The sequence below is a fragment of the Sphaeramia orbicularis genome, chromosome 19 (genome assembly GCF_902148855.1).
Source record: "Sphaeramia orbicularis chromosome 19, fSphaOr1.1, whole genome shotgun sequence".
NCBI lineage: Eukaryota > Metazoa > Chordata > Actinopteri > Kurtiformes > Apogonidae > Sphaeramia > Sphaeramia orbicularis.
The window spans coordinates 8,429,203-8,453,040 of NC_043975.1; the positions used below are offsets into that span (position 1 = coordinate 8,429,203).

Genomic DNA, 23,838 nt, shown 5'->3' on the forward strand with positions numbered 1-23,838 from the left:
TGGACCAGTGTCCGCTCTGCTCAGACAGCATTGGCCCAGTGTGTTGTGGGTGTCAGACTTCAGCCTTTTAAACTACAGATGCTCCTTTCACCCCGACCTAACCGACAGTTTGATTGATTTAACTATCTACAAAACGATATTAAACTCGAACAAGAAATGATTAAATTATGGAACTGAAACAAGAAAACGCTGAAATTATGTTAAATTGAAACAAGGAAGTACAATGAGTGTGTTTTATTTACAGTGCAAGAAATGAACGAGTAATTTCGTAGTGGTTTCTCTCTTGATTTCCCAGCAGAATGTGCGACGGTATTAAACTGAACTGTGTCAGTGAAGGAGTAGATCTGAAAGCAGCTGTCAATCAAACGAGATTCAGCCTTTCGACTGATCCTCCAATCAGCACGTGGGATTCTGGCGTCCAGCCCAGCCGAGCTCCGCCCACAGCTCCATTCACCCCCAGAGACGCCCCGGCGTCCGGGGGCGGGACAACATGGTGGCATTTATCCAATTACCGTCCAGTTTTGAGGCAATGAAAAAAACTGTTCCACTCAGTCCCATTGAAGTGCATGGACGCTGAGAGTCTACGGACAAATGCACTGAGCAGAGATGGAATGAGAAAACAGAGACACGGGAATGGAGGAGAAGTGAACAACATCGCGTCCGTTGATTTGTGATAAAACTGATTCTGAACGAACTCGTCTGTGAGATGAACGTGTTCTAACACATTTGTAGTCAATGAAATGTCAACACAACCGAACATATTTAACCATTTAATTTTCATAATTTTTGGGGAAGCCGGGCTTCCCTTGCAGTCTGTGAGAAATCGCCACTGGTTCATTTCAAAGAGCCATTCAAAAGATTCGATTCATTCGTGAACATCACATCACTAGCGCTACGGGGTTTGACTCAGAAACAGTGGCTAGGTTTGCGTCATTTGGACGGAGCTGAAATCCTATTGAACAGCTGTGACCTAACCTGGGTTTAATGCACTGCTATCTAACAGGTAGACAGGAGCTGCCGGTGTATTATTACTGTGTGAGCCCGGAGGCCGTCCTTAAAGAGCATTATCATCATCAGTAGAGAAGAAAAAGAGAAAAAAGGGAAAAAAAAAAACAGACGGGAAACAGCAGCAGCAGCCTTCCTGCCTGCACATTCCCTGCTCTTTATCTTAAGCTCCTCCAAAGCTGGACACAAATTCATTCCTTTGCTCTGTCAAATGCAATTAGCGCCAGCCCACGGCTACAGCAAATATATCGACTCGGCTGCGCAGCGGGGGGGCCCGGAGCACAGCGAGGGGAAAGTGCTGCTCTTCCACGAGTCGATATCTGCGCTCGGAGGCGTTGCCTGGAGTGACACCTGCAGGGAAGTCGAGGAACCGCATGCGCCGTAGATAGAACCTCGACTTATCTGTCAATATCTGCCCGCGTTACCAGTCGCGTTTTTTTTTTTCTCCTCGCCTCCCTTTCGATGTGTTGACAGTAAAAGTGGGTGTCGGGTAATAGCCTAACCTAGTTAACTCTGTGTCTTTTCCAAAGCTTAAGATTCTCAGCTGCCTCTTAAGTGCTGCAATGAAGGAACACTTTCCTCCCGTTCCTCAACCAAAAAATCTTGGCAGTCGCTCTCGGCTTTCTAAAGTGGAAACGTGTGTGTGTTTGTGTGTCAAAACCACCAAGGCCTAATAAAAGACTGCCTGCCAGCGTAAAAGCTTTTCATGCCCCTGGATTTCAGCTTTTGTCAAGATTAAGGGATTACTTTCTTCTGAGCATATTCATTTGATTTTTTTTTTCTCTTCTTCCTCCCTCTTACACTTTTGTTGTGCTTTTTTTTTTTTTATGAGCGGCAATGGGTAGGGGGTGGGGGGGTGCTGCCTCATCTTTTAGCTCATCCCTCATCCTTCATTTCATCTCCTGGTTTTGGATAAAGACTGTTCTTTATCCCACATCTGACAGTATTTTTCCCCCAGGTGCTCCCTGTCTCATAAATCTTTGAGCAACAAAGGTGTCCCGCACTTTTTTTTTCTTCTCGCGTAATATGTGTTAAGACCCTCAAAATGCTGCACGAACCTTGGACCTCCAATCCAGATTGATGTCCCGCTTTAGATCCAGACAGATCACCCCCTCCGACTGTCAGACACAACACAAAACCGCACGCATCTGATATTTCACCTGGAAATTACAGGATTTATTTCGGCATCTCGGTGTTGATTTGTTTGCGTTTTTTTTGTAGATGCGTCAGGGTGCGTTCCTGGTTAACACCGCGCGAGGAGGTCTGGTGGATGAGAAGGCCCTGGCCCAGGCTTTGAAGGAGGGGAGGATACGTGGAGCCGCCTTGGACGTTCACGAAACGGAGCCATTCAGGTGAGTTTCAGGGTTACGGAGATAAAAGATTCACAAGAAAGAGTCGAGAAAATAGATGAAGAAGTCAGCAGTGTACAGTCAAGAGGAAAGAAAAGACTCACGACGGAGTACTTTAAGACTCACCAGAGGGCGCTGACGAATGTTGGAATAAAGTCTTGAATCATCTTCGGGAACAATTAAATGGACCTAATTATGATCTAGAGCACTTCTTAACCAAATCTGATGATGTGTCCAGAATGACCATTTTTGGAGCACATACCATAACTTTAGTGTTTGTGCTGACGAATGTTGAAAGAAATAGCTGAAAGACCTTAAGGAGTGCTTAAGTGGACCTCAGGAATGATCTAGAGCAGTTTTTAGCCACATTTGATGATGTGTCCAGAATGACCATATTTGAATGCCTTACCATTTGACCACTGCAAGAGTTTTAATGAATTTTGGAATAAAGCCTTTAAACACCTTGAAACACCTCAAGGAACACTTAGATGGTCTTCTTTAGTCATTTAGAGCAAATTTACCCACATTTGATGATGTGTCCAGAATGGTTCTTTTTGGAGCACATACTATAGTCTTACTGTTTGACCACAAGAGGGCGCGGATGAATTTTGGAATAAAAGCTTGAAAGTTCTTGAAATACCTTAGGGAACAATTAGATGGACCTCAGTAATTATCTAGAGCACTTCTTAACCAAATTTGATGATGTATCTAGAATGACCATTCTTGGAGCGCATACCATAGCTTTAGTGTTTGACCACCCAAGGGTGCTGATGAATGTTGGAACAAAGCCTTGAAACATATTAGGGAACAAATAAATGGACCTCAGTAAGGATCTAGAGGAGTTTTTAACCAAATTTGATGATGTGCCCAGAATGGCCCTTTTCAGACCATGTACTTTACTGTTTGTCCACAAGAGGGCACTGGTGAAGTTTGGAATAAAAGCTTGAAAGTTCTTCAAATACCTTAGTGAACAATTAGATGGACCTCAATAATGATCTAGAGCAATTTTTAACCAAATTAGATGATGTGTCCAGAATGACCCTTTTCGGAGCATGTACTATAGCCTTACTGTTTGGCCACCAGAGGGTGCTGATGAATGTTGGCAAAAATAGTTGAAACACCTTACGGAGTGCTTAAATGGACCTCAGGAATGATCTAGAGCATTTTTTAGCCACATTTGATGATGTGTCCAGAATGACCGTTTTTGGAGCACATACTACAGCTTTATTGTTGGGCCACCAGAGGGCACTGATGAAGTTTGGAATAAAGGCTTAAAAGTTCTTGAAATACCTTAGGGAACAATTAGATGGACCTCAGTAATTATCTAGAGCACTTCTTAACCAAATTTGATTATGCGTCCAGAAAGACCGTTTTTGGAGCACATACTGTAGCCTTACCATTTGGTCATTGGAGTGTGCAGATGAATTTTGGAATAAAAGCTTGAAAGTTCTTGAAATACCTTAGGGAACAATTTAACGGTCCTCATAAATGACCTAGAGCACTTCTTAACCACATTTGATGATGTGTCCAGAATGCTCCTTTTTAGAGCACATACTATATAGCCTTACTGTTTGGCCATCAGAGGGCACTGATGAATGTTGACAGAAATAGTTGAAACACCTTAAGGAGTGCTTAAATGGACCTTAATAACGATCTAGAGCACTTTTTAACTGCATTTGATATCTCAGAATGACCCTTTTTGGACCACATACCATTTACCTTACCATTTGGTCGCCGGAGTGTGCTGATGAATTTTGGAATAAAGGCTTGAAAGTTCTTGAAATATCTTAGGGAACAATTAGATGGACCCCAGTAATTATCAAGAGCACTTCTTAACCAAATTTGATGATGTGTCCAGAATGACCGTTTTTGGAGCACATACTTTACTATCATGCTTTACTATTGGGCCACCAGAGGGCGCTAATGAATGTTGGAACAAAGCCTTGAAACATGTTAGGCAACAATTAAATGGACCTCAGTAACGATCTAGAGCAATTTTTAACCAAATTTGATGATGTGTCCAGAACGACCCTTTTTGGAGCATGTACTATAGCCTTACCATTTGGCCACAAGGGGGTGCTGATGAATGTTGACAAAAATAGTTGAAACACCTTAAGGGTTGCTTAAATGGACCTCAGTAATGATCTAGAGCAGTTTTTAGCCACATTAGATGATGTGTCCAGAATGACCATTTTTGGAGCACATACTATAGCTTTACTGTTGGACCACCAGAGGGAACTGATGAAGTTTGGAATAAAGGCTTAAAAGTTCTTGAAATACCTTAGGGAACAATTAGATGGTCCTCAGTAATTATCTAGAGCACTTCTTAATCAAATTTGATGATGCATCCAGAAAGACCGTTTTTGGAGCACATACTGTAGCCTTACCATTTGGTCACTGGAGTGTGCAGATGAATTTTGGAATAAAAGCTTGAAAGTTCTTGAAATACCTTAGGGAACAATTTAATGGTCTTCATTAATGATCTAGGGTTCTTTTTAACTTCATTTGATAATGTGTCCAGAATGGTCCTTTTCGGAACACATCCTACAACCTTACCATTTGACCAACAGAGGGCGCTAATGAATTTTGGAATAAAAGCTTGAAAGTTCTTGAAATACCTTAGGGAACAATTTAACGGTCCTCATAAATGACCGAAAGCACTTCTTAGCCACATTTGATGATGTGTCCAGAATGCTCCTTTTTAGAGCACATACTATAGCCTTACTCTCTGACCATCAGAGGGCGCTGATGACTGTTGGCAAAAATTGTTGAAACACCTTAAGGAGTGCTGAAATGGACCTCAGTAATGATCTAGAACAGTTTTTAACAACATCTGATAATATGTCTAGAATGACCATTTTCAGAGCACATACAACCAGAGGGTGTTGAGGAATCTTGGAATAAAGGCTGGAAAGTTCTTGAAATATCTTAGGGAACAATTAGATGGACCTCAGTAATTATCTAGAGCACTTCTTAACCAAATTTGATGATGTGTCCAGAATGACCATTTTTGGAGCACATACTATAGCTTTACTGTTTGGCCACCAGAGGGAGCTGACGAATATTGACAAAATAGTTGAAACACCTTAAGTATTGCTTAAACGGACCTCAGTAATGATCTAGAGCACTTTTTAAGTACTAATGTGTCCAATTCACGGAGCATGTACTATAGCCTTACCATGTGATCACTAGAGTGTGCTGATGAATTTGGGAATAAAAGCTTGAAAGTTCTTGAAATACTTTAGGGAACAATTTAGTGGTCCTGATTAATGATTTAGGACACTTTTTAACTACATTTGATAATGTGTCCAGAATGACCGTTTTTGGAGCACATACCATAGCCTTACTGTTCGGCCACCCGAGGGAACTGACAAATTTTAGAAGAAAGGCTGGAAACACCTTAAAACACCTCAAGAAAAAACTTAGATGGTCCTCTTTAATCACTTAAAACACCTTTAGCCACATTTGAGGATGTGTCCAGAATGACCAGTTTTGGAGAACATACTATATAGTCTTACTGTTTGAAAATCAGGTGGCACCGAGGAATTTTTGGATAAAGACTCAAAACACCTTTAAAAACCTCTAGTAACATGTTGATGGTTGTCTAATATGACCTAGAACACTTTAAAACAAGATTTGATGATGGTCAAAAATTACCCTTTTTGGACCACATACTATAGCCTTACCATTTGAACTCAAGGGGGCGCCGATTAATTTTCGGATGAAGGCTCAAAACACCTTGAAACACCCCTAGAAAAATGTTGATGGGTGTCTAAAATGATCTAGAACACTTTTTAAGAAAAAAATAAAGATGGTCCAAAATTACCCTTTTTGGAGCACATACTATAGCCTTTCCATTTGAATTCAAGGGGGCACCGATGAATTTTCAGATTTTCAATTTACAATTTGAACACCAGGGGGCGCCGATGAATTTCAGGTAAAGGCTTAAAAGACCTTGAAACACCCCTAGAAACATGTTGATGGGTGTCTAAAATGATCTAGATCACTTTTTAACCAGATTTGAAGATGGTCATAAAATTACCCTTTTTGGAGCACATGCTATAGCCTTACAATTTGAACACTGGGGGGCACCAATGTATTTTCAAATAAAAGCTCAAACACCTTTTAAAACCTCTAGAAACATGTTGATGGGTGTCTAGAATGATCTAGAACACTTTTTAACCAGATTTGAAGGTGGTCAAAAATTACCCTTTTTGGAGCACATACTATAGCCTTACCATTTGAACTCCAGGGGGCACCGATGAATTTGTGGATAAAGGCTCAAAACACATTGAAACACCTCTAGAAACATGTTGATGGGTGTCTAGAATGATCTAGAACAATTTTGACGCAGATTTGAAGATGGTCCAAAATTACCCTTTTTGGAGCACATACTATAGCCTTACCATTTGAACTCCAGGGGGCGCCGATGAATTTGTGGATAAAGGAAAAAAAACAACTTTTGACACCCCTAGAAACATGTTGATGGGTGTCTAGAATGATCTAGAACACTTTTAAGAAGATTTGAAGATGGTACAAAATTACCCCTTTTGGAGATCATACTATAGCCTTACCATTTGAACTCCAGCGGACGCCGATGAGTTTTCAAATAAAGGCCAAAAAAACTTTGAACCACTTCTAGAAACACGTTAATGAGTGTCTAAAATGATCTAGAACATTTTTTAACCATATTTGAAGTTTGTCAAAATTTACGCTTTTTGGAGCACATACTATATAGCCTTACCATTTTAACTCCAGGGGCGCCGATGAATTTTCAGGTAAAGGCTCAAAACACCTTTAAACACCTCTAGAAACATGTTGATGGGTGTCTAGAATGATCTAGTATACTTTTAAAACAGATTTGAAAATGGTCCAAATTACCCTTTTTGGAGCACATACTATAGCCTTACCATTTGAACTCCAGGGGGCGCCGAATAATTTTTTGATAAAGGCTCAGAAAACCTTTAAACACCTCTTTAAACATGTTGATGGGTGTCTAGAATAATCTAGAACACTTTTTAATTAGATTTGAAGATGGTACAAAATTACCATTTTTGGAGCACATACTATAGCCTTACCATTTGAACTCCAGGGGGCGCTGATGAATTTGTGGATAAAGGCTCAAAACTCCTTTAAACACTTCTAGAAACATGTTGATGGGTGTCTGGAATGATCTAGAACACTTTTTAAGCAGATTTAAGATGGTCCAAAATTACCCTTTTTGGAGCACATAATACAGTATAGCCGTACCATTTGAACTCCAGCGGGCGCCGATGAGTTTTCAAATAAAGGCTCAAAAAACTTTGAAACACTTCTAGAAACACGTTAATGATGTCTAAAATGATCTAGAACATTTTTTAACCATATTTGAAGCTGGTCAAAATTTATCCTTTTTGGAGCACACACTATAGCCTTACCATTTTAACTCCAGGGGGCGGCGATGAATTTTCAGGTAAAGGCTCAAAACACCTTTAAACACCTCAAGAAACAGTTTGATGGGTGTCTAGAATGATCTAGAACACTTTTAAAGCAGATTTGAAAATGGTCCAAATTACCCTTTTTGGAGCACATACTATAGCCTTACCATTTGAACTCCAGGGGGCGCCGAATAATTTTTTGATAAAGGCTCAGAAAACCTCTAAACACCTCTTTAAACATGTTGATGGGTGTCTAGAATAATCTAGAACACTTTTTAATTGGATTTGAAGATGGTACAAAATTACCATTTTTGGAGCACATACTATAGCCTTACCATTTGAACTCTAGGGGGCGCCGATGAATTTTCAGGTAAAGGCTCAAAACACCTTTAAACACCTCTAGAAACATGTTGATGGGTGTCTAGAATGATCTAGAACACTTTTGAAGCATATTTGAAGATGGTCCAAAATTACCCTTTTTGGAGCACACACTATAGCCATACCATTTGAACTCCAGGGGGCGCTGATGAATTTGTGGATAAAGGCTCAAAACTCCTTTAAACACATCTAGAAACATGTTGATGGGTGTCTGGAATGATCTAGAACACTTTTTAAGCAGATTTAAGATGGTCCAAAATTGCCCTTTTTGGAGCACATACTATAGCCTTACCATTTGAACTCCAGGGGGCGCTGATGAATTTGTGGATAAACACTTAAAATTCCTTTAAACACCTCTAGAAACATGTTGATGGGTGTCTGGAATGATCTAGAACACTTTTTAAGCAGATTTAAGATGGTCCAAAATTACCCTTTTTGGAGAACATACTATAGCCTTACAAGTTGAACTCCAGCGGGCGCTGATGAGTTTTCAAATAAAGGCTCAAAAAATTTTGAAACACTTCTAGGAACACATTAATGAGTGTCTGAAATGATCTAGAACATTTTTAACCATATTTGAAGTTGGTCAAAATTTACCCTTTTTGGAGCACATACTATAGCCTTACCATTTGAACTCCAGGGGGCGCCGAATAATTTTTGGATGAAGGCTCAAAACACCTTTAAACACCTCTAGAAACATGTTGATGGGTGTCTAAAATGATCTAGAACACTTTTTAAGCAGATTTGAGGAAGGTCAAAATTACCCTTTTTGGAGCACATACTATAGCCTTACCATTTGAACTCCAGGGGGCGCCGATGAATTTTCAGGTAAAGGCTCAAAACACCTTTAAACACCTCTAGAAACATGTTGATGGGTGTCTAGATTAATCTAGAACACTTTTTAAGCAGATTTGAAGATGGTCCAAAATTACCCTTTTTGGAGCACATACTATAGCCTTACCATTTGAACTCCAGGGGGCGCTGATGAGTTTTCAAATAAAGGCTCAAAACACCTTTAAACACCTCTAGAACATGTTGATGGTGTCTAGAATGATCTAGAACACTTTTTAAGCAGATTTGAAGATGGTCCAAAATTACCCTTTTTGGAGCACATACTATAGCCTTACCATTTGAACTCCAGGGGGCGCTGATGAATTTGTGGATAAAGGCTCAAAACTCCTTTAAACACCTCTAGAAACATGTTGATGGGTGTCTGGAATGATCTAGAACACTGTTTAAGCAGATTTAAGATGGTCCAAAATTACCCTTTTTGGAGCACATACTATAGCCTTACCATTTGAACTCCAGGGGGCACTGATGACATTTCAGGTAAAGGCTCAAAATTCCTTTAAACACCTCTAGAAACATTTTGATGGGTGTCTGGAATGATCTAGAACACTTTTTAAGCAGATTTAAGATGGTCCAAAATGACCCTTTTTGGAGCACATACTATAGCCTTATCATTTGAACTCCAGCGGGCGCCGATGAGTTTTCAAATAAAGGCACAAAAAACTTTGAAACACTTCTAGAAACACGTTAATGAGTGTCTAAAATGATCTAGAACATTTTTTAACCATATTTGAAGTTGGTCAAAATTTACCCTTTTTGGAGCACATACTATAGCCTTACCATTTGAACTCCAGGGGCGCCGATGAATTTTCAGGTAAAGGCTCAAACACCTTTAAACACCTCTAGAAACATGTTGATGGGTGTCTAGAATGATCTAGAACACTTTTAAGAAGATTTGAAGATGGTCAAAATTACCCTTTTTGGAGCACATACTATAGCCTTACCATTTGAACTCCAGGGGGCGCCGATGAATTTTCAGGTAAAGGCTCAAACACCTTTAAACACCTCTAGAAACATGTTGATGGGTGTCTAGAATGATCTAGAACACTTTTTAAGTAGATTTGAAGATGGTCCAAATTACCCTTTTTGGAGCACATACTATAGCCTTACCATTTGAACTCCAGGGGGCGCCGATGAATTTTCAGATAAAGGCTCAAAACACCTTTAAACACCTCTAGAAACATGTTGATGGGTGTCTAGAATGATCTAGAACACTTTTTAAGCAGATTTGAAGATGGTACAAAATTACGCTTTTTGGAGGACATACTATTGCCTTACATTTGAACTCCAGGGGGCGCTGATGAATTTGTGGATAAAGGCAAAAAACACCTTTAAACACCTCTAGAAACATTTTGATGGGTGTCTGAAATGATCTAGAACACTTTTTAAGCAGATTTAAGATGGTCCAAAATTACCCTTTTTGGAGCAAATACTATAGCCTTACCATTTGAACTCCAGCGGGTGCCGATGAGTTTTCAAATAAAGGCCCAAAAAACTTTGAACCACTTCTAGAAACACGTTAATGAGTGTCTAAAATGATCTAGAACATTTTTTAACCATATTTGAAGTTTGTCAAAATTTACCCTTTTTGGAGCACATACTATAGCCTTACCATTTTGACTCCAGGGGCGCCGATGAATTTTCAGGTAAAGGCTCTAAACACCTCTAGAAACATGTTGATGGGTGTCTAGAATGATCTAGAACACTTTTAAAGCAGATTTGAAAATGGTCCAAATTACCCTTTTTGGAGCACATACTATAGCCTTACCATTTGAACTCCAGGTGGCGCCGAATAATTTTTTGATAAAGGCTCAGAAAACCTTTAAACACCTCTTTAAACATGTTGATGGGTGTCTAGAATAATCTAGAACACTTTTTAATTAGATTTGAAGATGGTACAAAATTACCATTTTTGGAGCACATACTATAGCCTTACCATTTGAACTCTAGGGGGCGCTGATGAATTTGTGGATAAAGGCTCAAAACTCCTTTAAACACTTCTAGAAACATGTTAATGGGTGTCTGGAATGATCTAGAACACTTTTTAAGCAGATTTAAGATGGTCCAAAATTACCCTTTTTGGAGCACATAATACAGTATAGCCTTACCATTTGAACTCCAGCGAGCGCCGATGAGTTTTCAAATAAAGGCTCAAAAAACTTTGAAACACTTCTAGAAACACGTTAATGAGGGTCTAAAATGATCTAGAACATTTTTTAACCATATTTGAAGTTGGTCAAAATTTACCCTTTTTGGAGCACACACTATAGCCTTACCATTTTAACTCCAGGGGGCGGCGATGAATTTTCAGGTAAAGGCTCAAAACACCTTTAAACACCTCTAGAAACAGTTTGATGGGTGTCTAGAATGATCTAGAACACTTTTAAAGCAGATTTGAAAATGGTCCAAATTACCCTTTTTGGAGCACATACTATAGCCTTACCATTTGAACTCCAGGGGGCGCCGAATAATTTTTTGATAAAGGCTCAGAAAACCTCTAAACACCTCTTTAAACATGTTGATGGGTGTCTAGAATAATCTAGAACACTTTTTAATTGGATTTGAAGATGGTACAAAATTACCATTTTTGGAGCACATACTATAGCCTTACCATTTGAACTCCAGGGGTCGCCGATGAATTTTCAGGTAAAGGCTCAAAACACCTTTAAACACCTCTAGAAACATGTTGATGGGTATCTAGAATGATTTAGAACTCTTTTTAAGCAGATTTGAAGATGGTCCAAATTACCCTTTTTGGAGCACATACTATAGCCTTACCATTTGAACTCCAGGTGGCGCCGAATAATTTTTTGATAAAGGCTCAGAAAACCTTTAAACACCTCTTAAACATGTTGATGGGTGTCTAGAATAATCTAGAACACTTTTTAATTAGATTTGAAGATGGTACAAAATTACCATTTTTGGAGCACATACTATAGCCTTACCATTTGAACTCTAGGGGGCGCTGATGAATTTGTGGATAAAGGCTCAAAACTCCTTTAAACACTTCTAGAAACATGTTAATGGGTGTCTGGAATTATCTAGAACACTTTTTAAGCAGATTTAAGATGGTCCAAAATTACCCTTTTTGGAGCACATAATACAGTATAGCCTTACCATTTGAACTCCAGCGAGCACCGATGAGTTTTCAAATAAAGGCTCAAAAAACTTTGAAACACTTCTAGAAACACGTTAATGAGGGTCTAAAATGATCTAGAACATTTTTTAACCATATTTGAAGTTGGTCAAAATTTACCCTTTTTGGAGCACACACTATAGCCTTACCATTTTAACTCCAGGGGGCGCTGATGAATTTTCAGGTAAAGGCTCAAAACACCTTTAAACACCTCTAGAAACATGTTGATGGGTGTCTAGAATGATCTAGAACACTTTTAAAGCAGATTTGAAAATGGTCCAAATTACCCTTTTTGGAGCACATACTATAGCCTTACCATTTGAACTCCAGGGGGCGCCGAATAATTTTTTGATAAAGGCTCAGAAAACCTCTAAACACCTCTTTAAACATGTTGATGGGTGTCTAGAATAATCTAGAACACTTTTTAATTGGATTTGAAGATGGTACAAAATTACCATTTTTGGAGCACATACTATAGCCTTACCATTTGAACTCCAGGGGTCGCTGATGAGTTTTCAGGTAAAGGCTCAAAACACCTTTAAACACTTCTAGAAACATGTTGATGGGTATCTAGAATGATTTAGAACACTTTTAAGCAGATTTGAAGATGGTCCAAATTACCCTTTTTGGAGCACATACTATAGCCTTACCATTTGAACTCCAGGGGGCACCGAATAATTTTTTGATAAAGGCTCAGAAAACCTTTAAACACCTCTAGAAACATGTTGATGGGTGTCTAGAATAATGTAGAACACTTTTTAATTAGATTTGAAGATGGTCCAAATTACCCTTTTCGGAGAGAACTACTTTTCGCCTTACCACTTGAACTCCAGGGGGCGTGATGAATTTTCAGGTAAGGCTCAAAAACCTTAAACACCTCTAGAAAGATGTGATGGGGTCTAGAATGATCTAGAACACTTTTCAAGCAGATTGAAGATGATCCAAATTACCCTTTTTGGAGCACATACTATAGCCTTACCATTTGAACTCCAGGGGGCACCGACGTAATTTTTTTGATAAAGGCTCAGAAACCCTTTAAACACCCTCTAGAAACATGTTGATGGGTGGTCTAGAATAATGTAGAACACTTTTTAATTAGATTTGAAGATGGTCCAAATTTACCCTTTTTGGAGCACATACTATAGCCTTACCATTTTAACTCCACGGGGCGCCGATGAACTTTCAGGTAAAGGCTCTAAACACCTTTAAACACCTCTAGAAACATATTGATGGGTGTGTTAAATGATCTAGAACACTTTTTAACCAGATTTGAGGAAGGTCAAAAATTACCCTTTTTGGAGCACATACTATAGCCTTAACATTTGAACTCCAGGGGGCGCTGATGAGTTTTCAAATAAAGGCTCAAAACACCTTTAAACACCTCTAGAAACATGTTGATGGGTGTCTAGAATGATCTAGAACACTTTTTAAGCAGATTTGAAGATTGGTCCAAATTACCCTTTTTGGAGCACACTACTATAGCCTTACCATTTGAACTCCAGGGGGCACCGATGAATTTTCAGGTAAAGGCTCAAAACACCTTTAAACACGTCTAGAAACATGTTGAATGGGTATCTAAAATGATCTAGAACACTTTTTAAGCCAGATTTGAAGATGGTCCAAAATTACCCTTTTTGGAGCACATAATATAGCCTTACCATTTGAACTCCAGCGGGCGCCGATGAGTTTTCAAGTAAAGGCTCAAAAAACTTTGAAACACTTCTAGAAACACGTTAATGAGTGTCTGAAATGATCTAGAACATTTTTTTAACCATATTTGAAGATGGTCCAAAATTTACCCTCTTGTGAGCACATACTATATATAGCCTTACCATTTGAACTCCAGGGGGCGCCGATGAATTTTCAGGTAAAGGCTCAAAAACACTTGAAACACTTCTAGAAAACATGTGATGAGTGTCTAAAATGATCTAGAACATTTTTTAACCATATTTGAAGTTGGTCAAAATTACCCTTTTTGGAGCACATACTATAGCCTTACCATTTGAACTCCAGGGGGCGCTGATGAGTTTTCAATAAAGGCTCAAAACACCTTTAAACACCTCTAGAAACATGTTGATGGGTGTCTAAAATGATCTAGAACACTTTTTAAGCAGATTTGAAGATGGTCAAAAATTACCCTTTTTGGAGCACATACTATAGCCTTACCATTTGAACTCCAGGGGGCGCTGATGAGTTTTCAGGTAAAAGCTCAAAACACCTTTAAACATCACTAGAAACATGTTGATGGGTGTCTAGAATGATCTAGAACACTTTTGAAGCAGATTTGAAGATGGTCCAAAATTAGTCTTTTTGGAGCACATACTATAGCCTTACCATTTTAAACTCCAGGGGGCGCCGAAATTTTTTTTTATAAAGGCTCAAAAAACCTTTAAACACCTCTAGAAACATGTTTTTGGGTTTCTAGAATAATCTAGAACACTTTTTCAGCAGATTTGAAGATGGTCCAAAATTACTCTTTTTGGAGAACATACTATAGCCTTACTGTCTGAACTCTAGGGGGCACCGTTTAATTTTCAGGTAAAGACTCAAAACATCACTAAACACCTCATGAAACATGTTGATGGGTTTCTAGAATGATCTAGAACACTTTTGAAGCAGATTTGAAGATGGTCCAAAATTACCCTTTTTGGAGAACATACTATAGCCTTACCATTTTAAACTCCAGGGGGCGCCTGAATGAATTTTTTTATAAAGGCTCAAAAACCTTTAAACACACTCTAGAAACATGTTGAGGGTGTCTAGAATAATCTAGAACACTTTTTTAAGCAGATTTAAAGATAGTCCAAAATTACTCTTTTGGAGAACATACTATAGCCTTACCATTTGAACTCCAGGGGGCATCGTTGAATTTTCAGGTAAAGGCTCAAAACACCTTTAAACACCTCTAGAAAGATGTTGATGGGTGTCTAGAATGATCTAGAACACTTTTTAAGCAGATTTGAAGATGGTCCAATTACCCTTTTTGGAGCACATACTTAAGCCTTCCATTTTAAACTCCAGGGGGCACCGAAAATTTTTGATAAAGGCTCAGAAAACCTTTAAACACCTCTAGAAACATGTTGATGGGTGTCTAGAATAATGTAGAACATTTTTAATTAGATTTGAAGATGGTCCAAATTACCCTTTTTGGAGCACATACTATAGCCTTACCATTTGAACTCCAGGGGGCGCCGATGAATTTTTAGGTAAAGGCTCAAAACACCTTTAAACACCTCTAGAAACATGTTGATGGGTGTCTAAAATGATCTAGAACACTTTTTAACCAGATTATAGGAAGGTCAAAAATTACCCTTTTTGGAGCACATACTATAGCCTTACCATTTGAACTCCAGGGGGCGCCGATGAATTTTCAGGTAAAGGCTCAAAAAACCTTTAAACACTTCTAGAAACATGTTGATGGGTTTCTAGAATAATCTAGAACACTTTTTAAGCAGATTTGAAGATGGTCCAAAATGACCCTTTTTGGAGCACATACTATAGCCTTACCATTTGAACTCCAGGGGGCGCCGATGAATTTTCAGGTAAAGGCTCAAAGAACCTTTAAACACCTCTAGAAACATGTTGATGGGTGTCTGGAATGATCTAGAACACTTTTTAAGTAGATTTGAAGATGGTCCACATTACCCTTATTTTGAGCACATACTATAGCCTTACCATTTGAACTGCAGGGGGCGCCGAATAATTTTTTGATAAAGGCTCAGAAAACCTTTAAACACCTCTAGAAACATGTTGATTGGTGTCTAGAATAATCTAGAAAACTTTTTAATTAGATTTGAAGATGGTACAAAATTACCCTTTTTGGAGCACATACTATAGCCTTACCATTTTAACTCCAGGGGGCGCCGATGAGTTTTCAAATAAAGGCTCAAAAAACTTTGAAACACTTCTAGAAACACGTTAATGAGGGTCTAAAATGATCTAGAACATTTTTTAACCATATTTGAAGTTGGTCAAAATTTACACTTTTTGGAGCACACACTATAGCCTTACCATTTTAACTCCAGGGGGCGCCAATGAATTTTCAGGTAAAGGCTCAAAACACCTTTAAACACCTCTAGAAACATGTTGATGGGTGTCTAAAATGATCTAGAATTCTTTTTAACCAGATTTGAGGAAGGTCAAAAATTACCCTTTTTGGAGCACATACTATAGCCTTACCATTTGAACTCCAGGGGGCGCTGATGAGTTTTCAAATAAAGGCTCAAAACACCTTTAAACACCTGTTGAAACATGTTAATGGGTGTCTAAAATGATCTAGAACACTTTTTAACCAGATTTGAGGATGGTCAAAAATTACCCTTTTTGGAGCACATACTATAGCCTTACCATTTGAACTCCAGGGGGCGCTGATGAGTTTTCAAATAAAGGCTCAAAACACCTTTAAACACCTCTAGAATCATGTTGATGGGTGTCTAGAATGATCTAGAACACTTTTTAAGCAGATTTGAAGATGGTCCAAAATTACCCTTTTTGGAGCACATCCTATAGCCTTACCATTTTAAACTCCAGGGGGCGCCGAATAATTTTTTTTATAAAGGCTCAAAAAACCTTTAAACACCTCTAGAAACATGTTGATGGGTGTCTAGAATAATCTAGAACACTTTTTAAGCAGATTTAAAGATAGTCCAAAATTACTCTTTTTGGAGAACATACTATAGCCTTACCATTTGAACTCCAGGGGGCATCGTTGAATTTTCAAGTATAGGCTCAAAACACCTTTAAACACCTCTAGAAAGATTTTGATGGGTGTCTAGAATGATCTAGAACACTTTTTAAGCAGATTTGAAGATGGTCCAAATTACCCTTTTTGGAGCACATACTATAGCCTTACCATTTGAACTCCAGGGGGCACCGAATAATTTTTGATAAAGGCTCAGAAAACCTTTAAACACCTCTAGAAACATGTTGATGGGTGTCTAGAATAATGTAGAACATTTTTTAATTAGATTTGAAGATGGTCCAAATTACCCTTTTTGGAGCACATACTATAGCCTTACCATTTGAACTCCAGGGGGCGCCGATGAATTTTTAGGTAAAGGCTCAAAACACCTTTAAACACCTCTAGAAACATGTTGATGGGTGTCTAAAATGATCTAGAACACTTTTTAACCAGATTATAGGAAGGTCAAAAATTACCCTTTTTGGAGCACATACTATAGCCTTACCATTTGAACTCCAGGGGGCGCTGATGAGTTTTCAAATAAAGGCTCAAAACACCTTTAAACACCTGTTGAAACATGTTGATGGGTGTCTTGATCAATCTAGAACACTTTTTAAGCAGATTTGAAGATGGTCCAAAATTAGTCTTTTTGGAGCACATACTATAGCCTTACCATTTGAACTCCAGGGGGCGCCGAATAATTTTTTAATAAAGGCTCAAAAAACCTTTAAACACCTCTAGAAACATGTTGATGGGTTTCTAGAATAATCTAGAACACTTTTTAAGCAGATTTGAAGATGGTCCAAAATTACCCTTTTTGGAGCACATACTATAGCCTTACCATTTGAACTCCAGGGGTGCGCGATGAATTTTCAGGTAAAGGCTCAAAGAACCTTTAAACACCTCTAGAAACATGTTGATGGGTGTCTGGAATGATCTAGAACACTTTTTAAGTAGATTTGAAGATGGTCCACATTACCCTTTTTGGAGCACATACTATAGCCTTACCATTTGAACTGCAGGGGGCGCTGAACAATTTTTTGATAAAGGCTCAGAAAACCTTTAAACACCTCTAGAAACATGTTGATTGGTGTCTAGAATAATCTTGAAAACTTTTTAATTAGATTTGAAGATGGTACAAATTTACCCTTTTTGGATCACATACTATAGCATTTGAACTCACATGATCACATACTATACCATTTGAACTCCAGGGGGCGCCGATGAATTTTTAGGTAAAGGCTCAAAACCCCTTTAAACACCTCTAGAAACATTTTGATGGGTGTCTAAAATGATCTAGAACACTTTTTAACCAGATTTGAGGAAGGTCCAAAATTGCCCTTTTTGGAGCACATACTATAGCCTTACCATTTTAACTCCAGGGGGCGCCGATGAGTTTTCAAATAAAGGCTCAAAAAACTTTGAAACACTTCTAGAAACACGTTAATGAGGGTCTAAAATGATCTATAACATTTTTTAACCATATTTGAAGTTGGTCAAAATTTACACTTTTTGGAGCACACACTATAGCCTTACCATTTTAACTCCAGGGGGCGCCAATGAATTTTCAGGTAAAGGCTCAAAACACCTTTAAACACCTCTAGAAACATGTTGATGGGTGTCTAAAATGATCTAGAATTCTTTTTAACCAGATTTGAGGAAGGTCAAAAATTACCCTTTTTGGAGCACATACTATAGCCTTACCATTTGAACTCCAGGGGGCGCTGATGAGTTTTCAAATAAAGGCTCAAAACACCTTTAAACACCTGTTGAAACATGTTAATGGGTGTCTAAAATGATCTAGAACACTTTTTAACCAGATTTGAGGATGGTCAAAAATTACCCTTTTTGGAGCACATACTATAGCCTTACCATTTGAACTCCAGGGGGCGCTGATGAGTTTTCAAATAAAGGCTCAAAACACCTTTAAACACCTCTAGAATCATGTTGATGGGTGTCTAGAATGATCTAGAACACTTTTTAACCAGATTTGAGGAAGGTCAAAAATTACCCCTTTTGGAGCACATACTATAGCCTTACCATTTGAACTCCAGGGGGCGCTGATGAGTTTTCAAATAAAGGCTCAAAACACCTTTAAACACCTCTAGAAACATGTTGATGGGTGTCTAGAATGATCTAGAACACTTTTTAGGCAGATTTGAAGATGGTCCAAAATTACCCTTTTTGGAGCACATCCTATAGCCTTACCATTTTAAACTCCAGGGGGCGCCGAATAATTTTTTTTATAAAGGCTCAAAAAACCTTTAAACACCTCTAGAAACATGTTGATGGGTGTCTAGAATAATCTAGAACACTTTTTAAGCAGATTTAAAGATAGTCCAAAATTACTCTTTTTGGAGAACATACTATAGCCTTACCATTTGAACTCCAGGGGGCATCGTTGAATTTTCAGGTAAAGGCTCAAAACACCTTTAAACACCTCTAGAAAGATGTTGATGGGTGTCTAGAATGATCTAGAACACTTTTTAAGCAGATTTGAAGATGGTCCAAATTACCCTTTTTGGAGCACATACTATAGCCTTTCCATTTTAAACTCCAGGGGGCACCGAATAATTTTTGATAAAGGCTCAGAAAACCTTTAAACACCTCTAGAAACATGTTGATGGGTGTCTAGAATAATGTAGAACATTTTTTAATTAGATTTGAAGATGGTCCAAATTACCCTTTTTGGAGCACATACTATAGCCTTACCATTTGAACTCCAGGGGGCGCCGATGAATTTTTAGGTAAAGGCTCAAAACACCTTTAAACACCTCTAGAAACATGTTGATGGGTGTCTAAAATGATCTAGAACACTTTTTAACCAGATTATAGGAAGGTCAAAAATTACCCTTTTTGGAGCACATACTATAGCCTTACCATTTGAACTCCAGGGGGCGCTGATGAGTTTTCAAATAAAGGCTCAAAACACCTTTAAACACCTGTTGAAACATGTTGATGGGTTTCTAGAATAATCTAGAACACTTTTTAAGCAGATTTGAAGATGGTCCAAAATTACCCTCTTTGGAGCACATACTATAGCCTTACCATTTGAACTCCAGGGGGCGCCGATGAATTTTCAGGTAAAGGCTCAAAAAACCTTTAAACACTTCTAGAAACATGTTGATGGGTTTCTAGAATAATCTAGAACACTTTTTAAGCAGATTTGAAGATGGTCCAAAATGACCCTTTTTGGAGCACATACTATAGCCTTACCATTTGAACTCCAGGGGGCGCCGATGAATTTTCAGGTAAAGGCTCAAAGAACCTTTAAACACCTCTAGAAACATGTTGATGGGTGTCTGGAATGATTTAGAACACTTTTTAATTAGATTTGAAGATGGTACAAAATTACCCTTTTTGGAGCACATACTATAGCCTTACCATTTGAACTCCAGCGGGCGCCGATGAGTTTTCAAATAAAGGCTCAAAAAACTTTGAAACACTTCTAGAAACACGTTAATGAGGGTCTAAAATGATCTAGAACATTTTTTAACCATATTTGAAGTTGGTCAAAATTTACCCTTTTTGGAGCACATACTATACCATTTGAACTCACATGATCACATACTATACCATTTGAACTCCAGGGGGCGCCGATGAATTTTTAGGTAAAGGCTCAAAACCCCTTTAAACACCTCTAGAAACATTTTGATGGGTGTCTAAAATGATCTAGAACACTTTTTAACCAGATTTGAGGAAGGTCCAAAATTGCCCTTTTTGGAGCACATACTATAGCCTTAACATTTGAACTCCAGGGGGTGCTCCTAAATTTTAGACTAAAGTCTTGACACATCTCTAAATACCTGAGGGAATAATTTAACGGACCTCAGTAATTATCTAGAGCACTTTTTAGCCACATTTGACGATGTATTCAGAAAGACCGTTTTTTAACCACATACTCTTTAAATAAAGGCTAAATTAATGAATAAAGTTTTGAAACACTTTGAAAGACATCAAACGTGTGTGTTCCATAGACTTTCATCAGAAACTCAAGCAGAAATAAAGGCAAAAGGGGAAGTTTTTTCTGTTTTGAAAAAATTTTCTTTTTATTTCTTTTACTTTTTTTTTTTTTCATCAAGGACTTTTTTGTCACATATTAACAGCATAAGATTTTCAGATCAGACAAAAAATACAAGTTCGAATTTTATTGCATACAACAAAAATACTTGGCACAGAAATTAACACTAGTTACAGATAATTTGTGGCGCTGCTAGCAATATCAGGCCCTTCATAGAATACAGTATCTTGTCGATTTATCGTGGGGGGGGGGGGGGTAATTATATATGTGGGGGTGTGTTCCATAACTAATGTAACTAACGGTGTCATGAAACGAAAGTGAAATTTAACATGTTTTCAACATCCGACTCCTGGCTTCTACAACTCTATTATACAGCCGATTTTAAATTTTCATAACTGCTAACCTGTATCCACCAGGGGTGTAAGAAAATATCAGTATCGCGATATATCACGATATTTCACTCCACGATACTGTATCGATATTAAAACGTACAGTACCGATATTTTTAGCTATTTATTCAAATGCAGACATGGTGGAGGTTCTTTTTTGTTTTTCAAACTCTTATTTCTATATTCACATGGGTATTTTACTCTTTAATTCTTATATTCACATGGGTATTTTACTCTTTAATTTCTATATTCTCATGGTTATTTTACTCTTTAATTTCTATACTCTCATGGGTATTTTACTCTTTAATTTCTATATTCTCATGGGTATTTTACTCTTTAATTCTTATATTCACATGGGTATTTTACTCTTTAATTTCTATATTCTCATGGTTATTTTACTCTTTAATTTCTATACTCTCATGGGTATTTTACTCTTTAATTTCTATATTCTCATGGGTATTTTACTCTTTAATTTCTATATTCTCATGGGTATTTTACTCTTTAATTCTTATATTCACATGGGTATTTTACTCTTTAATTTCTATATTCTCATGGTTATTTTACTCTTTAATTTCTATATTCTCAGGGGTATTTTACTCTTTAATTTCTATATTCTCATGGTTATTTTACTCTTTAATTTCTATATTCTCATGGGTATTTTACTCTTTAATTTCTATATTCTCATGGGTATTTTACTCTTTAATTCTTATATTCACATGGGTATTTTACTCTTTAATTTCTATATTCTCATGGGTATTTTACTCTTTAATTCTTATATTCACATGGGTATTTTACTCTTTAATTTCTATGTTCTCATGGTTATTTTACTCTTTAATTTCTATATTCTCATGGGTATTTTACTCTTTAATTTCTATATTCTCATGGGTATTTTACTCTTTAATTCTTATATTCACATGGGTATTTTACTCTTTGATTTCTATATTCTCAGGGTTATTTTACTCTTTAATTTCTATATTCTCAGGGGTATTTTACTCTTTAATTTCTATATTCTCATGGGTATTTTACTCTTTAATTCTTATATTCACATGGGTATTTTACTCTTTAATTCTTATATTCACATGGGTATTTTACTCTTTAATTTCTATATTCTCATGGGTATTTTACTCTTTAATTCTTATATTCACATGGGTATTTTACTCTTTAATATCTATATTCTCATGGGTATTTTACTCTTTAATTTCTATATTCTCATGGGTATTTTACTCTTTAATTTCTATATTCTCATGGGTATTTTACTCTTTAATTTCTATATTCTCAGGGGTATTTTACTCTTTAATTTCTATATTCTCATGGGTATTTTACTCTTTAATTCTTATATTCACATGGGTATTTTACTCTTTAATTTCTATATTCTCATGGGTATTTTACTCTTTAATTTCTATATTCTCATGGGTATTTTACTCTTTAATTTCTATATTCACATGGGTATTTTACTCTTTAATTCTTATATTCACATGGGTATTTTACTCTTTAATTTCTATATTCTCAGGGGTATTTTACTCTTTAATTCTTATATTCACATGGGTATTTTACTCTTTAATTTCTATATTCTCATGGTTATTTTACTCTTTAATTTCTATATTCTCAGGAGTATTTTACTCTTTAATTTCTATATTCTCATGGGTATTTTACTCTTTAATTCTTATATTCACATGGGTATTTTACTCTTTAATTTCTATATTCTCATGGGTATTTTACTCTTTAATTCTTATATTCACATGGGTATTTTACTCTTTAATTTCTATATTCTCAGGGGTATTTTACTCTTTAATTCTTATATTCACATGGGTATTTTACTCTTTAATTTCTATATTCTCATGGGTATTTTACTCTTTAATTTCTATATTCTCATGGGTATTTTACTCTTTAATTTCTATATTCTCATGGTTATTTTACTCTTTAATTTCTATATTCTCATGGGTATTTTACTCTTTAATTTCTATATTCTCAGGGGTATTTTACTCTTTAATTCTTATATTCACATGGGTATTTTACTCTTTAATTTCTATATTCTCATGGGTATTTTACTCTTTAATTCTTATATTCACATGGGTATTTTACTCTTTAATTTCTATATTCTCATGGGTATTTTACTCTTTAATTCTTATATTCACATGGGTATTTTACTCTTTAATTTCTATATTCTCATGGGTATTTTACTCTTTAATTTCTATATTCTCATGGGTATTTTACTCTTTAATTTCTATATTCTCATGGTTATTTTACTCTTTAATTTCTATATTCTCATGGGTATTTTACTCTTTAATTTCTATATTCTCAGGGGTATTTTACTCTTTAATTCTTATATTCACATGGGTATTTTACTCTTTTATTTCTATATTCTCATGGGTATTTCACTCTTTAATTTCTATATTCACATGGGTATTTTACTCTTTATATACTATATTCTCATGGGTATTTTACTCTTTAATTTCTATATTCTCATGGGTATTTTATTCTTTTATTTCTATATTCTCATGGGTATTTTGTTCTGTGTTTTTTTTTATATACTACAAAAGTACTATTGCGATACTGCAGGTCATAAATGTAGTTTTTTGAAATTGATAACGCAGTTTTGTCGAATAATGGATA

At 36.9% G+C, this 23,838-nt stretch overlaps 1 protein-coding gene across 1 annotated transcript in view; it reads left to right on the plus strand.

Moving 5' to 3' along the window:
• The window catches only part of LOC115439353 (C-terminal-binding protein 2), a 113,836-nt gene that overhangs the window by 64,874 nt on the left and 25,124 nt on the right, over positions 1-23,838 (plus strand). Inside the window, exon 5 of the mRNA XM_030163187.1 lies at positions 2,227-2,357. Within this exon, the coding sequence (XP_030019047.1) occupies positions 2,227-2,357 (131 nt within the window). The remainder of the gene's footprint in view (positions 1-2,226; positions 2,358-23,838) is intronic.